At 37.8% G+C, this 14674-nt stretch overlaps 2 protein-coding genes across 4 annotated transcripts in view; one reads left to right on the forward strand and one right to left on the reverse strand.

Annotated features, from left to right (window-relative positions):
* ESYT3 (extended synaptotagmin 3) overlaps positions 1-14674 on the forward strand; it is a 64877-nt gene that overhangs the window by 49613 nt on the left and 590 nt on the right. The gene's annotated exons all lie outside the window — the stretch shown is intronic.
* CEP70 (centrosomal protein 70) overlaps positions 5230-14674 on the reverse strand; it is a 65874-nt gene continuing 56429 nt past the window's right edge. For 2 of the 3 annotated variants that reach the window (XM_017523685.2, XM_017523687.1), the window contains 5 exons: positions 11111-11257; positions 10762-10930; positions 10471-10585; positions 8890-8969; positions 5230-5963 (listed from right to left, as the gene is read on the reverse strand). In XM_017523685.2, the coding sequence (XP_017379174.1) occupies positions 5902-5963; positions 8890-8969; positions 10471-10585; positions 10762-10930; positions 11111-11257 (573 nt within the window). In that variant the 3' untranslated portion in view covers positions 5230-5901. The remainder of the gene's footprint in view (positions 5964-8889; positions 8970-10470; positions 10586-10761; positions 10931-11110; positions 11258-14674) is intronic. The other variant, XM_017523686.2, reaches the window with a different exon arrangement.

The following is a 14674-nucleotide window of genomic DNA, read 5'->3' on the forward strand; positions in this document are numbered from 1 at the left end:
TTAACTTCTTCAACAGACAAATGAATTGTGAAATATTCATAAATGGAATACTATATAGCAATGAAAACAAATGACCTAGACCTAACAATAACAATATGGATGCACAGTACAAACAATACTGAACAAATTAGAAATATTTTAAATATACACAATATTCCAGTTTTATAAAAACAGTCAAAACTATATTGGTTTAGGCATAAACACACAAAAAAGTGGCAGAGCTATTTGAAAAAAAAAAAAGAAGTGATTAAAAGTTGAGGTACCGTAATAGGAGAGAGGGGAGAAGGTGGGGAAGGATTACCAGGGGCACAGAAAACTTTTGGAATGATGGGTATGTCTATTATTTAGATTGTGGTGATGATTTCACAGGTGTATATGTATACCAGAACTTACCAAATTGTATGTATACTTTGAATATGTACAGTTTATTATATGTCAAGGATATATCAATAAAATTGTTTTAAAATCAATATATTTTACATTTTAAATGCTTAAATATTGTTAATAACTGCACTACTTTTCTTATATATTTTTAATTAAAAAAATTGGATAAAAGTGGATCTGATAGGGAAAGCCTAAAGCTATTTCTGTTAGTGGCACTATCCTTCTCAGTGGCCCTTGAGGCACCTTCAATAAAGCCTGAACCCTCTGAAGAAGAGTTTGAAAACTCAATTTTAAACTAAGTCTTAACCACAGGTCTTAAGCCAGCTGACAAAATTTTTAAATTATATTTCTTTAGCTCTAATAATATTTAGTTTACATATCTGTGTGCTCCAGTATTGGCTGCATATGTATTTGCAAGCATATCTTGTTGCTGGATTGACCCCTTTGTGTCTCTTCTTACAGTGTTGTTGTGAAATCTATTTTATCTAATATAATTACAGCTACTCCTGCTCTTTATTGGTTTCCAATGGCATGGAATATCTTTTTCTATGCCTTTCTTTTCAGTCTATGTGTATCTTTACAGGTTAAATGTGTTTCTTGTAGCAATAGATCATTGGGGTCTTGTTTCTTCATCCATTCAGCCACTCTTTGTGTTCTGATTGTAAAGTTTAGTCCATTTACCTTCAATGTTATTATTGATAAGTAGGGACTTATTCCTGCCATTTTCTTTTCTGATTGTTTTGTAGTCTTCTTTTTCTTCTTTCCTTCCTTCCTGTCTTCCTTTCAGTAAAGGTGGTTTTCTCTGGTGGTATAACTTCTTGTTTTTTATGTTTTGTGTATTTTTAGATTTGGGGTTACTGCAAGGCTTACTACAAGTTATAATTCATTATTTTAAACTGATGACAACACTGATTGCATAAACAAGCAAGCAAAAATAAAAACTCTACACTTGAACTCCATCCCCCTACTTTTAAAGTTTTTGCTGTTTCTCTTCATATTTTATTGTACTGTGTATATCTTGTTTTTTTGTTTTGTAAGAGTCTCGCTCTGTTGCCCAGACTAGAGTAGAGTGGCATGATCTTGGCTCGCTGCAACCTCTGCCGCCCAAGTTCCAGCAATTCTCCTGTCTCCCAAGTAGTTGGGATTAGAGGCATGGGCCACCAAACCTGGGTAATTTGTTGTTGTATTTTTAGTAGAGATGGGGTTTCTCCATGTTGGCCAGGCTGATCTTGAACTTCTGACCTAAAGTGATCTGCCTGCCTTGGCTTCCCAAAGGGCTGAGATACCAGGCAAGAAATTATTACTTTTTATGGGTTTATTTTGAGATGAAATCTCTCTCTGTTGCCCAGGCTGGAGCGCAGTGGTGTGATCTCAGCTCACTGCAACCTCTCCCTCCCGGGTTCAAGCAATCCTCGTGCCTCGGCCTCCCAAGCAGCTAGGACTACAGGTGCGTGCCACCAATCCAGCTAATTTTTGTATTTTTTGTAGAGACAGGGTTTCATCATGTTGATCAGGCTAGTCTTGAACTCCTGGCCTCAGGTGATCTGCCTGCCTTGGCCTCCAAGGTTGCTGGGATTACAGATGTGAGCCACCATGTCCAGCCTTATTGTAGTATGTCTTGAAGAGTTTTTGTAGTTATTTTTAGTTGGCTCATCAAGAGCTCCATTTATAATCTTTCTTTTCTCTTGCCGCTTTTAAGATCCTTTCTTTATCCTTGACCTTTGGGAGTTTATTAGATGCCTTGAAGTCATCTCCTTTGGCTTAAATCTGCTTGGTGTTATATAACCTTCTTGTATTAAATACTTGAGATTGTTCTCTAAGTTTGAGAAATTCTCTAATATTATACCTTTCAATAAAACTTTCCACCCTTCTTTCTCTACCTCCTCTTTAAGACCAGTAACTCGTAGATTTGCTCTTTCAAGGCTATTTTCTAGATCTTGTAGGCATACTTCTTTTTCATTCTTTTTCTCCCCTGTGTATTTTCAAATAGCCTGTCTTCAAGCTAATTCTTTCTTCTGCTTGATCAGTTCTGCTATAAAGAAATGGTGCTGCATTTCTCATTATATCAATTGCTTTTTTCAAATCCAGAGTTTCTTCTGCTTATTTTTAATTATTTCAATTTCTTTGTTAAATTTATCTGATAGAATTCTGAATTCCTTCTCTGTGTTGTCTTGAATTTGAGTTTCCTCAAAACAGCTATTTTGAATTCTCTGTCTGGAAGGTCATGTATTTCTGTTTCTCCAGGCTTAATCCCTGATCCCTTATTCAGTTCATTTGGTGAGGTCATGTTGTCTTGGATCCTCTTGATGCTTGTAGATGTTCACTGGCATCTGGGCATTGAAGACTTAGGAATTTATTATAGTCTGGGCTTGTTTGTGCCCATCCTTCTTAAGAATGCTTTCCAGGTATTCAAAGGGACTTGGGCCCCAATACCAATAATACAGTGGTTTTTGCAGACTCATAGAGATACCACCTTGATGGTCTTGGATAAGATCTGGAAGAATTCTCTGGATTACCAGGCTGTTCTTTTCCCTTCTTTCTCCCAAACAAATGGAGTCTCTCTCTGTGCTGAACTGTGTGGAACTAGGTTGTGGCGATGCAAGGACCCCTGTGGCCACCACCACTGGGCCTGCATTGGATTAGACCTAAAGCCAGCACAGCACTGGGTCTTGCCCAAGGCCCGCTCTAACCACTACTTGACTACCACCTACATTCACTCAAGGCTGTAGAATTCTACAATCAGCAGGTGGTGAGGCCAACTAGGTTTGTATCTTTTGCTTTAGGGTGGCAAGTTTCCCTAGGCCCTGGGCAGGTCCAGAGATGCTGTCTGAGAGCCAGAGGTTAGAGTCAAAAACCATAGAATTTTGCCTGATGTTCTACTGTAGCCAAGTTGGCACTCAAACCACAATATGAAGTCCTTCCTGCTCTTCCTTCCCCTTGCCATTGGCAGAGAAGCTTCTCCCTGTGGCCATCATCACCACTGGCACACAGGAGGTTCTGCTAGGCTACCACCAATGTTCACTTAAAGCCCAAGGGAGGGCTCCTCAGCCAGCTTATGGTGAATGCTGCCAGGCCTGGGACTCACCCTGAAGGGCAATGGGCTCCCCTTTGGCCCAGGGCAGCGTCCAATAGGCAATGCTATCCAAGAGCCTAGACTTGGATTCAGGGACCCCAAAAGCTCTATTGTGGCTGAGCTGGTACCTAAGGTGACAAGACAAAGTCCCCTTTACTTTTCCCTCTGCTTTTCTCAAACGAGGAGTCTTTTATCATAACCACCACAGCTGGGAATGTGCTAGGTCACACCTGAAGTCAGCACCTCTCAGAGCCCAAGGATCACAGCATACTATCTGGGTATTGCTGCTGGTTATTCATGGCCCAAGGGCTCTTTAGTCAGCAGGTGATGAATCCCACCAGAACAAGGTCCTTCCCTTCAAGGCAGTGGCTTCCCTATTGACCCAAGGTATGTCTAGAAATGTTCGTGAGCTAGGGGCTGGAATGGAGGCATTGCAACTCTACCCCATGCCCTACCCTACTGTGGCTGAGCTGGTATCCAAGATACAAGACAAAGTCCTCTACTCTGCTTTCCTCTCCTTAAGCAGAAGCAGAGTCACTTTCATTGCTGTCTGCCTAGGGTTGGGGGAGGAGTAGTGTAAGAACTCCCTTAGCTGCACTGGCTGGTATCTCCCTAGGTCATGTATCACCCTAGTCCTCTGGTTCTGAGCCCACCCAGCACTAAAAGTTGCCTAGGAATTAACTGCAGTCTTTATGTCCTAGACTGTCTTTCAAGTTTCTATAGGACCCCAGAGCACTTTGGCCCACAGTGGCAAGGCTTGTCAAGAAACTCAAGTTCTGATAGCTGGGATGGGCTATTCCACTCTGGCTAGGTCTGGCCCAAATGCTCCCTCCGTGCATTTGTGCTGGCCTGGCCCAGCATGGCTTTACTCTCCACTATGACAAGGCAGCACTGAGTTCAATGTGAAGTCCCCCAGCTGCTGTGCTCTCCCTCCCCCAAATGCACAGACTCAGATCCCATAGTGCAGCCACTGCCAGGGGGTCAGAGAGGGGTGGCATCAGTGATTCAAAGCTCTCTCTCTAACCTTCTTCAATGCCTCTTTCAGCAATATGAAGTTAAAACCAATACTGTGGTTGCTCACCTGATTCTTGGTTCTTGTGATGGTGCTTTTCTGTGTGTACACGGTTGTTAAAATTTGGTGTTCCTGCAGTGGGGATCAATACTGTAGGCTTCTCTTCTGCCATCTTGGCCTGCCTTCAATTTCTTAGAATAATTTAATCAATTCATAGTGTTTACATTATTGAATATACAAATACCTTTTTGTATCCAACCCTCAAGACACAAGTTCTTCCACAAATTTTAAGTTAGTGTTTAGAAATGTAACTGCAAGCTATCACAACAAAGAATTTTGAATTTAAAAGGTGCCTATTATCTTATGTCTGATCCCTAAGGTCACAACACCAAGGATGTGGATGCTTGTTTGCTGACATTTACTCACCATTCCACCATGCTGCTTCCTGGAAATGTGTTATAATATTCTACATGCCCACCAACAAGAATGACAGAGAAATCTTCCTAGGCCTGCTACTTAACAGAATGGGGATGCCTAGTCCAAAGTGGCTTGTACTCACAGGTATGAGGCAGAACACTGACCCTTAAGAAAATGTGACTAAATATTGAGAATATAGAATAAATACAAGGCAGCAAGTAAAGTACTCTTACATAAAATGCAGCGAGGATACACAAGTTGCCCAAGGAAGGTTCAGCCTAGAAAGAGAATATGACTCATTATTTGTGAGTAATATACAAGTAAGTCACTGAGGACACTTATGTTTGGAAATTCTTTACATAAATTTTATTTGAGATCTCAAGTACTTATAAAAAGTGCATTACATCAAAATTGCAAAAAAGACACTTTCTAAATGAGAGACTTCCATCTACTCATCTATTTTACCCCATGATCCATTTCCTACCCTAACAGAAATGATGAAAATTTTTCTTTCTTTTCTTCCTCCTGCTTTGAAAGGGCAACTGCCATGAGGGGTATCTTAACAGAATGTCCCAATTAATCCTTGCCAGGAGAGCAGTAGCTTCATACTGGCTACACTTAAGAGAGCCCTTGGCATTCCTTTTGCCGTGGCCCAAAGATCAGTACAGCCTGAATTTAAAAGTTTGCAACATACTACTTGCAATCTCTCTCCCTGGGTTCCTCTTGTACTGACAAACTCCATTCTAAAACAACCTTAAATTTTAAGCACCGAATAATTGCTTAAGAAATGAAGGGATCTAAAGTTAATTAACTACTTTACCTTAGTAACTATTTTTCTGTATAAGAATCTCAAAAGTAATAAAAGTTATATAGATGAAGAATGACCCAATACTAAGAAGGGGATGAATTCTGAGAGCAAATACATTTTATAACCCTGTCTCAAAAGAAGATCAATTCTACAAAATACAAAATGTTAAGAATACAATTTACACAGTAAAAATGATTTGATTTCTTTTCAGTATGAAAGTACTTTTAATTTCTTTACTGCAGGTACAATGGCATCCAAGTCATCAATTTCTGTAACACAAAAACAGTAATAATAAAAGAGAGTAACTTTTCCTAGTGATAAACTCACATGAAATAAGAACCTATATGCAAAGGCAAACCCCAAACATAAAGACATCTCCAATAGTGATGATAGATTATTACTGATTCAGATACAGATGCTTCACAGGGGCTCTGTTTATAAAAGCTACCACATATCTACAAGTACACTCTGATTCTAGTATTAACTTCATTAGCAGCATGCCCTTATTAACAGATCCAACTGCCCACATTTGTGATATGTTGGTGTCTCATCAGATCTATATCACTACACGGGTGCACCTACATGATGAAATCTCAGGTAGAGGCGCCTCCTCCCTGGGTCTCCGTGTAAGGACTTAGGAATTTCTTCTCATAGAACACAGTCTTGTCCTCGTTAATTTTCTTGGAAAGAGTTCTCAGTAGTGGATCACTCTGCCTTTTAGAATGAAAGGTATCTGCCAGCCGGGTGCAGTGGCTCATGCCTGTAATCCCAGCACTTCAGGAGGCTGAGACAAGAGGATCACTTGAGGTCAGGAGTTCAAGACCAGCCTGGCCAACATGGTGAAACCCCATCTCTACTAAAAATACAAAAATTAGCCAGGTATGGTAGTGGGTGCTTGTAATCTCAGCTACTTGGGAGGCTGAGGCAGAATAATCGTTTGAACCCGGGAGGCAGAGGTTATAGTGAGCTGAGATTGTGTCACTGCACTCCAGCCTGGGCGACAGAGCAAGACTATGTCTCAAAAAAAAAAAAAAAAAAAAAAAAAAAAAAAAAAAAAAAAAAAAAAAAAAAAAAAAAAAAAAAAAAGTATCTGCCTAATCAAGAAGAGTTATCAGAGTAAAACCTCAAGGGCAATTTTTTATAGAGCTTAGCTTGGTCCAGCTTACCAGATGCTACGAATTCAGGTTCTTCTCTGACAGGCTCTTTCTGAATTTGCTTTTTTCTTCCTAAGACTATCTTATTCTAACTAGCCTTATCCAGATCCCAGCCCTACTTAAGGTAATCCACAATGGCAGGTTCTCTAGATACCCATTATTTTTTTCTAGCTTATTCTGTTAAGCCATTATTAATAAATGCATTCCTTTACATAAAACATGCTTTCTTGGATTCCAACTCTCCATTGCTTAGCTGGATCTTGGTTGCTCTTCATTTAGCCTAAACACATAGCCCATGCTCTGCTACTATTCGTTTAGTTCTTTAAGCTCTCGACTTCAGTCAGAATACTTGTCTGAACCCACTAATAAAGCATCAAGATATGGGAAAGGAAACAAGATAAGTGAACCTACAACACAGAATTTGTTTTGTTCCTTACATTGTGGTAAGATACAAGATCAAGTTATTCCCCGACTCTGCCGCCATTCTGAAATTACATCTGTTTTCTCACTAAATGAGAAACGTGCCTTACAAATGAACCTCACAGCCAAGGACCTTGGCTGATATGGGGATTTCCTCAGCCAATCATACCACTTATATGAGAAAAGGAATGGATTTTTAAAAATCACTAAAGGTACACTCCGTATCTGTTACTGAGTATACCACCCTGCACCTAGTAACAAAAAAACCCTCGTTTGCCAGTTTTAAGTTTACCAATGTTAAATATGTTTAACCCCAGAATTTCAACTTTGACCAAAATACAGAATTCATCTGCAGATAAACTTGGCTTTCTGAAGCAGATAATCTTTAAGAACTATGCTGAGTGTCATAACATCTGAAAGGAAGTTTCTATGGAAGCATTCTGAAATAAGTGTTAACAGCACACCCTATTAAAATGTTTATTCATGTACCAAATATTTGTGAATGATGAGAACATCACTGCTTAATAGCCATCCCAAAGCAAGTAGAATCATATTATTCTATGAAACCAGGCTCTTCAGGACATCAAGGCAACACACTTATACGATTTCGTACCTCATCTCAAGTTTCACTTTCAAATTACATTTTCACTTGCTGTGATCTTTTAAAATATGTGAACAAGCCTAGAGCATGCTCACTCATTGTCTCCCTTGCTTCCCCAGTGCACATACAACTGGTCACAAAACTTCCTTATGTTCACTAGGCTATATATTCTAATTAGATACTTCTTTCATTTATTCTTCTTACCAAGTTTTAATCTACTCATTCTCTTATCTTCCTACCAAGCTTCATCTCCTCTTCTAAAAGCAAAGAGCCATTAAAAAAAAAAAAAAATCTTTCAAATGAGCTATATAGAAAAAAGAATTTACTAGTGAATAAATCACTTTAAAACTTTAAAAATTGTTCTTTTACATTTTTTTCCTTCTTACCTAATAGCAATAACTTTAAAAAATTGTTCTTAATAGTAAGATAAATTAATTTTATAGCCATATGTAGTTACATTTAAGCTAGATAAGGTCTCTATTTTATCTTACGAGTCCTAAGCAAATTTTTTTTCCTTTTAGGAGACACTACTACTAATGAAGCCTTCAATCTGACCATCTGTACAAGTGTAACATTTCATCTTTTCCTTTCTATATTTATGACTTTATGTTACTTCCTATCACCAGAGAGGAAATGTTATTTGTATATTTAAAAAATTTTGTAGATAGGTGCTATCTTAAGAAAAAAAAGAGGAAGGAAGGACCTTCCAAGTTCATAAAGTCTACCAATATTTCGCATTAGACAATGACAGAGCCAGGATTAAACTAGGCATAGCCAGAGTAATGCCATTTCTCATGATAAGGTCCTCCAGCAAAGGCAGTTCCTACCTCTGTTAAGAGTCTGGGTTTCTGTTCTGTGGACTAATCCCAACAAACTCTAACTGCTTGCAAGGAATGTGTTTCTAGAACTGTTAGTAGTTTCCAACCACTAGGTAAAAATACTAATCTAGTGACTAAGGAACACCTTTCTCTTAAATGCACTGACATTTATGAATTTAACCATCACCAACAGAGATCTTACCTAAGATTTCAAGTAGCTCATTAGTAAATGCCTGAAATGCTGGGAAAAATTCCTCGTGTTCTTCCAATTTGTTGATAATGCTGTTTAAAAAATGCACAATTTAAACCTAATTTCTAACTGGAGGTTCTTGCATCTGATCACAAACAGAACATTTTCAAAACAGAAACTATGGTGCCAGTTTAAATATAAACTTAACGATCATTTACTACAGTTCTTCCTTTCTGAGTTCTTTGTTAATCTAATATCGCTTTTCTTAAGAAAGCATTTCAGTATCAATGTAAAATTTGTTAAATTTATATATAACATTCTTAACATGGCAAACTTCCCATTAAGTTCAAGGCTTCTTAGAGACACCATGCTTTTATAGCATTTTCTAAAAATAATTAGCTTTTACATCCAGTATCCAATTAAACATTAAGAAAAAATATCAGGCAGGGTGTGGTGACACACACCTGTAATCGCAGCACTTTGGAGACCAAAGCGGAGGATCCCTTGAGGTCAGAAGTTCAAGACCAGTCTGGCCAACATGGTGAAGCCCCGCCTCTACTAAAATACAAAAATTAGCCAGGCGTGGTGGCACATGCCTGTAATCCCAGCTACTCAGGAGGCTGAGGCATGATAATTGCTTGAACCTGGGAGGTGGAGGTTGCAGTAAGCTGACACTGTGCCACTGCACTCCAGTCTGGGTGACGGAGTAAGACTCTGTCTCAAAAAATAAACAAACAAACAAACCAGGTTTTATGTTAGAGATGCCTAGTCTTTTAAAAAATCCTTAACATTTCTCTTCTAATCAAATAATAAGTATACTATTAATGAGTATTCAGTGGTCTATAGTAGTGTCCTAAAAATAGGATTTATTGATATAATCAGAACTACATGAAGTTGCTAACAAGGTTTGAATTTCTCCATATATACTATTTCCTGAGAACAGGATTATGCTGAAGAGTTCCTGACCTTTATAGGCCCTACAATCTATTTTTATTTTGAAAATACTTGGCATTTTCTCTATCCCTAAGGGTGTGAGATTATCTCAGGTTGTCAAGTTGTTTAAAAGATGCTATTCCAAGCCTGGGCACAGTAGCTCACACCTGTAATCCCAGCACTTTGGGAAGCCAAGGCAGGCAGATCGCTTGAGCCCAGGAGTTTGAGACTGGTCTGGGCAATATGGTGAAACCTTGTCTGTCTCTCTACACATGCACGCTCGCGCGTGCACGCACACACACACACACACACACACGCACACACACACATGCGCGCGCACACACACACAAATTAGCTGGGCGTGGTAGTGCGTGCCTACAGTCACACACAAACACACAGAAAAGATGCTATTCCAAATAGGGAAGGTAAATGAGTTTTGAAAGTCTTTAATTTCACCCATCCATGAATTCTGGACAATAAATACTTATTTTTATTTTTATTGTTTAGAGATAGGCTGTCACTATGTTGCCCAGACTGGACTTAAACTCCTGGGTTCAAGTGATCCTCCCACATCAGCCTCCCAAGTAGCTGGGACTACAGGTGTGTGCCACCACACCTGGCCATTCTGGATGATACTCTGTAAACTTTTGAAACAAATACCTCTGGAGGTCTTCAGGTCCTAATACCTGCATAACCTGCTCATTCACATCTTCATTAATCAGCCTACACAGTTTTCCAACAGTGCTTACCAACACACACAATGAAGATGAACTATCTGCAAAAGAGAAAAGAATATTTTAACAGAGAATTTCCAAAATTACATACATCAAACATTTTATGCTTCAGTTATCCTTAATTTGTTTTTACTTAAAAAAATTTTTATCTACTTTTTGTTAATTTATTTAAAACAATTCTTAAATGGGGGCCAAAAATGACAAATTAGGTTATCACCTAATTCTAAGAGTTCTTGGAGGTTTCTCACAGCATTGTTCATTTCTCCAAGCCTAGTATAAACTTCATTCATTCGAGGATAGACTCCATTTAAAGAAGGCACATCAAATAATTTTTGGAAGTGAGAGACAATAGCTTGCAAAGTTTGAAAGTTTGGCATATTGCTGTCCTGTCCAAAAGAGGTAAAAAAAAAAAAAAAAAGAGTTCATATCTTAAAATAATCCCAAATAAAAACTTTTAAAAGAGAAATAGAACTCTAGTAGAACAAATATTAATATCCACATCAAATTATCAATTTTTGAGATAAGTACATTAGAATGTGACCATTTATATAAGTATTAAGTATTACCTTTTCCTTATTTTCAACTTCTTCCAACATAGTATCTACTATAAACAACAAATCTTCAACTTTGATACCTTCATTTTCATCCTGCTTCTTCAAATTATGCCAAGGTACCAGTTCTGCAGATAGTGTTTTCAAGGACTTATACAAATCCTTTATAACAAAAGAAACTATATGGTATTATTGATTTAAAAAATTTCTATAGTAACATAACACAATAAAATTATAAGTTTTATGTATTTTATAAAATTAATAAAACATAATTATACAGGCAGGTTAAAAAATATGTATGTAACCATCATCGGTATTTTTTAATAATACTATTACCAATTTAGAACAAGTATGTTAAAATTAGGTTTCTCCAGGTAAATGTAGCCTTTACAGAAAACATTACATATTGATTATTCTGAATCTGGGTGCTCTAAGTAATTTTGTGTTATTTATTATTGTTTCATGTTATTTTGTTATTATGAATTGTTGATACACAAAGAATAAACTTGGCCGGGCACGGTGGCTCAAGCCTGTAATCCCAGCACTTTGGGAGGCCGAGGCGGGTGGATCACGAGGTCAAGAGATCGAGACCATCCTGGTCAACAAGGTGAAATCCCGTCTCTACTAAAANGGCGGAGGTTGCGGTGAGCCGAGATCGCGCCATTGCACTCCAGCCTGGGTAACAAGAGCGAAACTCCGTCTCAAAAAAAAAAAAAAAAAGAATAAACTTCAGAAAAATTAATACAATTTGAATGGAAGTAGCCAAAAGGTGTGTTTGACAAGCTAAAAAAAAAAAAAAAAAAAAAAAAAAAAAAAAAAAACCCCAAAAAAAAAAAAAAAAAAAAAAAAAAAGAATAAACTTGCCCTTGTATTTTAGTTTTGAATATAACAGATTTACTGAGATGTAATTCAGATACCATAAAATTCACCCTCATTAAATATACAATTCAGTTTTAATATTTTCACACATGTACAAACATCAGCACTATCTAATTTCAGAACATATCCATTACCCCAAAACGAAATCTCAGATCCACTCACAGTCCTTCCTTCCTCATTTTCCCTTCCCCACAGTTCCAGGGGTTAACCTCTAAACTATTTTCTGTTTCTATGGATTTGCCTATTCTGGCCATTTTGCATAAATGGAATTATACAATAAGTAGTCTTTTATGAATGGCTTCTCTCGCTTAGTATAATGTTATAACATGTATCTCCAGGCAAGTTTTCAATGTGAAAGGTTCTCTAAATGTATTCTACTTTATAATACTCTATTTTGTTTTCTTGGCCTAGTTGTGATGCCCTAACTGATTTTAAACTGTGCACAATGGGCAAGGCTACTGAAAACTTACAGTTCTAGACTGGACAATTGACAAATATTTACTGAACATCTACTACAGGCTGAGAATCCCTAATCCAAAAATCTGAAATGCTCTAAAATCTGAAACTCTGAGCAACATAACACTCAAAAGAAATGCTCATTAGAGCATTTTGAATCTTGGATTTTTGGATCAGGGATGGTCAAATGGCATATACTCCAAAATCTGAAAAAATTCTTAATGTAGCCCCAAGCACCACAGATAAGGGATACTCAATTCATATATGTATGGAACAGTGCTTAGTCCTTTAGAACAATGCTGTCCAAAAGAAATGTAATGCAAGCCACAATAATTTTAAGTTGTCTACAGCCATAGTATGGAAAGTGAAAAGAAACATGTGATATTAACTGTAATAATATATTTTATTTAACCCGATATAGCCAAAATATTATCATTTCAATATAAAATCTGTATTTTAATTTTTCCCATATGAAGTCTTCTAAATCCAGTGTATATTTTACACTTCTAACACATCTCAATTAGGACTAGCCACCTTTCAAGAGATCAATAACCACATGCAGCTAGAGGCTACCATACTAGACAGCACAGCTCTAGAGAACAGAAAGAAGTACAAGAAATTCCTCCTTTGTCTAACTTATTTTAGTACTTCACTTGACACTCTCCACTTAAGGCTCAGATTTCACATATTCGTAGCTTTAACCTTTCAATTGGTAGGAAGACAGTTACCTATTTTAGTAATTCATAGCAATAAATTCTGTGCCAAATGAATGTTTTACAATCAGTGCCACTAGAATTTGTAGGGAAAAAAAAAAAAAAAAAAGCAAGCAACAGCATAATGACACCTTTATTAACCAATGCTCCAGCTACAAGGCACATTTATAAAGTAATTTATGGAAAAAAGCACATCCAATCTAATACATTTTTGCTTCAGAATAAGAGTATTACAAAGCTAAGGAGAAAAGACCTTCTAGTCTCCTAAGCAGTGAGAGGATGGTTGTAGCACAGTCCATCAAGTAAGCTCTGAAAAATATGAGGGTCTCCTAGGTTCTTTACATTGCCCAGTTGTGGAGATGTAGAAGCCTACCATGTATGTCTAGCCTCTGAAGCACTGAAGAATAGGAAAGTGAAAGTATTCAAGAGTGTACTGGGTTGGGGGAAGCTATAACATCTGTAGTTCACCTTTCTTGGAAAGGCAGGAGGGAAAAGACAGAAAGATGGAGGCAGCTGGCTCCATGTCCTTCCCGGCTTTCTTTTCTTCCAATTTTAAAAACTAGTAAAATAGACATAAAATTCACCATCTTAACCAGTTTTAAAAGTAAGTCCAGTGTTATTAAATATGTTCATAGTGTTGTGCAACCAACACCACCATCCATCTCCATAACTCTTCATCTTGCAACACTGAAACTTTACATCCATTAAACAATAACTTCCCGTTTCCTTCTCCTGCTAGCAATCACCACTCTACTTTGTCTTTATGATTTTCACTAAGTATCTCATGTAAGTGGAATCATATAAGTGGCATCTTCTTGTGACTGGCTTATTTCACTTAGCATAATGTCATCATAATGTTCACCTATGTTGCATGGGTCAGAATTTCTTTCCATTTTATGGCTGAATAATATAGTACTGTACATATATACCACATTTCGCTTATCCATTCATCCCTCAAACCTATCCTACTCTTTAAAGCCAAATTTAACCTAAGGGGAAAAACTAATCTGGGAAGATAGTTGTCCCAAATTTAGAGGTTGCTACATTATAAATAACCTGATACGAGGCCTCAGAGAATCTCATGTAGTTTCTTTTTTTTTTTTTTTTTTTTTTTTTTTGAGACGGAGTTTCACTCATGTTACCCAGGCTGGTGCAATGGCGCGCGATCTCGGCTCACCGCAACCTCCGCCTCCTGGGTTCAGGCAATTCTCCTGCCTCGGCCTCCTGAGTAGCTGGGATTACAGGCACGCACCACCATGCCCAGCTAATTTTTTGTATTTTTAGTAGAGACGGGGTTTCACTATGTTGACCAGGATGGTCCCGATCTCTTGACCTCGTGATCCACCCGCCTCGGCCTCCCAAAGTGCTGGGATTACAGGCTTGAGCCACCGCGCCCGGCTCATGTAGTTTCTTAATTTGGACCCTGAAACTGTAGCATTATTAATATCTGAGGCACTGCTCAAAATTCATGAGTTACTTCAATGGCAGAGTAACTAATTCTTAATAATTTCTTCTTGGGTGCCCTCAGAAT

The sequence above is a fragment of the Cebus imitator genome, unplaced genomic scaffold (genome assembly GCF_001604975.1).
Source record: "Cebus imitator isolate Cc_AM_T3 unplaced genomic scaffold, Cebus_imitator-1.0 Scaffold30, whole genome shotgun sequence".
Classification (NCBI taxonomy): Eukaryota; Metazoa; Chordata; class Mammalia; order Primates; family Cebidae; genus Cebus; species Cebus imitator.